This window comes from Mizuhopecten yessoensis, unplaced genomic scaffold (genome assembly GCF_002113885.1).
Source record: "Mizuhopecten yessoensis strain PY_sf001 unplaced genomic scaffold, ASM211388v2 hete_35900994, whole genome shotgun sequence".
Lineage (NCBI taxonomy): Eukaryota > Metazoa > Mollusca > Bivalvia > Pectinida > Pectinidae > Mizuhopecten > Mizuhopecten yessoensis.
The window spans coordinates 1-1247 of NW_018480949.1; the positions used below are offsets into that span (position 1 = coordinate 1).

The 1247-nt window shown below is 34.4% G+C and overlaps 1 protein-coding gene across 1 annotated transcript; it reads right to left on the reverse strand.

Moving 5' to 3' along the window:
• LOC110443975 (cytosolic sulfotransferase 1-like) lies at positions 1–1079 on the reverse strand. The gene is made up of 2 exons (XM_021488428.1): positions 890–1079; positions 1–422 (listed from the first exon to the last, which is right to left on the reverse strand). Exons 1-2 carry the CDS (start codon positions 1056–1058, stop codon positions 313–315), a joined length of 279 nt encoding a protein of 92 aa, XP_021344103.1. The 5' UTR covers positions 1059–1079; the 3' UTR covers positions 1–312.
• Positions 1080–1247: the final 168 nt, after the last annotated feature.

The following is a 1247-nucleotide window of genomic DNA, read 5'->3' on the forward strand; positions in this document are numbered from 1 at the left end:
CACCCTCTCCGGAGGTTTGTGGAAATAAAGCCATTAAACAGCACAGCTTCGATTTATATAAATAACACGAAACAAATAAACATTACAAAAAGTCCCCTCCACCAGATCCTGATAGGGGATTACACACGATTCTAATTTAAATATCTTATCGGATCTAGATGGATTTTTTTTTGCCACTTTCGAATTTCTAAAATCATTCTTTTTTATTTATCTAAAATATTGTGCTCCCCTAAATGTTAACATCTGAAACAGTTATGTTTGTATTCGTCGATACTTTTCCCGATTACTTGGATCGTAACAAATTATTTCCTTTCACTCGAATCTGAATTTACATTTTGAGTTTCGCATTTTTTCCTGGTAGAGTTTGTCGAATACTTCGTTTTGTGCCACAGTGAAATGGTTCTTCCAATCTCCGACCTCTCCTGGAAATGCAAACATAGGTACAGGTATGAAAATCAGGATATCTCAAAGTAGTAATGTCTGTTTGGCATATTTAAATGAGTGAAAATAGGCTATCCTGATAGCAGTTATGGAGCATATCTTCCGGAACACCTGGTCCTATTCTCCTTGAACTGTTACAAGAGTCTTCATGTAAAACTCTCATTTTTACTTATTTTGCCAAAGTTTTATCGATTTTGAAATTCGAAATGTGAAGATTTGATGACTCTTCGGTACTCCCTGTTCTTGTTTTTTATTTTATTTTTCTTTTTCTAGAGTGGATAATATAAGAGCAGTTTTGATTTTAAGCAATATTTGGAATTAGAAAGATGTGAATGAAATGAATACAAAATGCCGTTCTGATTGGACAAAACCCAAAATGATATTATAATGCTGATTAACTCTGATTCTTTCACAGTGAGAGATATACATGTTTTATCGTGTGTATTACCTTTCCTGTAGATTGGTAATTTCTTTTCGTCGGACATTCTGTGTATAAACTCCTGATCTTGAGGTTTGATTTCGTCTATGATTGTTTTCACCATTGTTTTAAACGTACATCTGTCAGTGACCTCCTCCAGGAATGATTGGTCATAAGTCACGCCTAGAAACGACGCCATCTTATTGACATTTGAGAGGAGATCCTGCAAAACAAGTTGCATTTTGGATATTCATCGTTTTGAACGTGTAATTCATTGAGGAACCGAATCGATCCAAACCCCGTTCACCTGTTGTTCAATACTGTTAACGTATATGGAATATATAGATGATCGTTAATTGTTTCCCGTTAAAATTCATAAAGTTTTTTT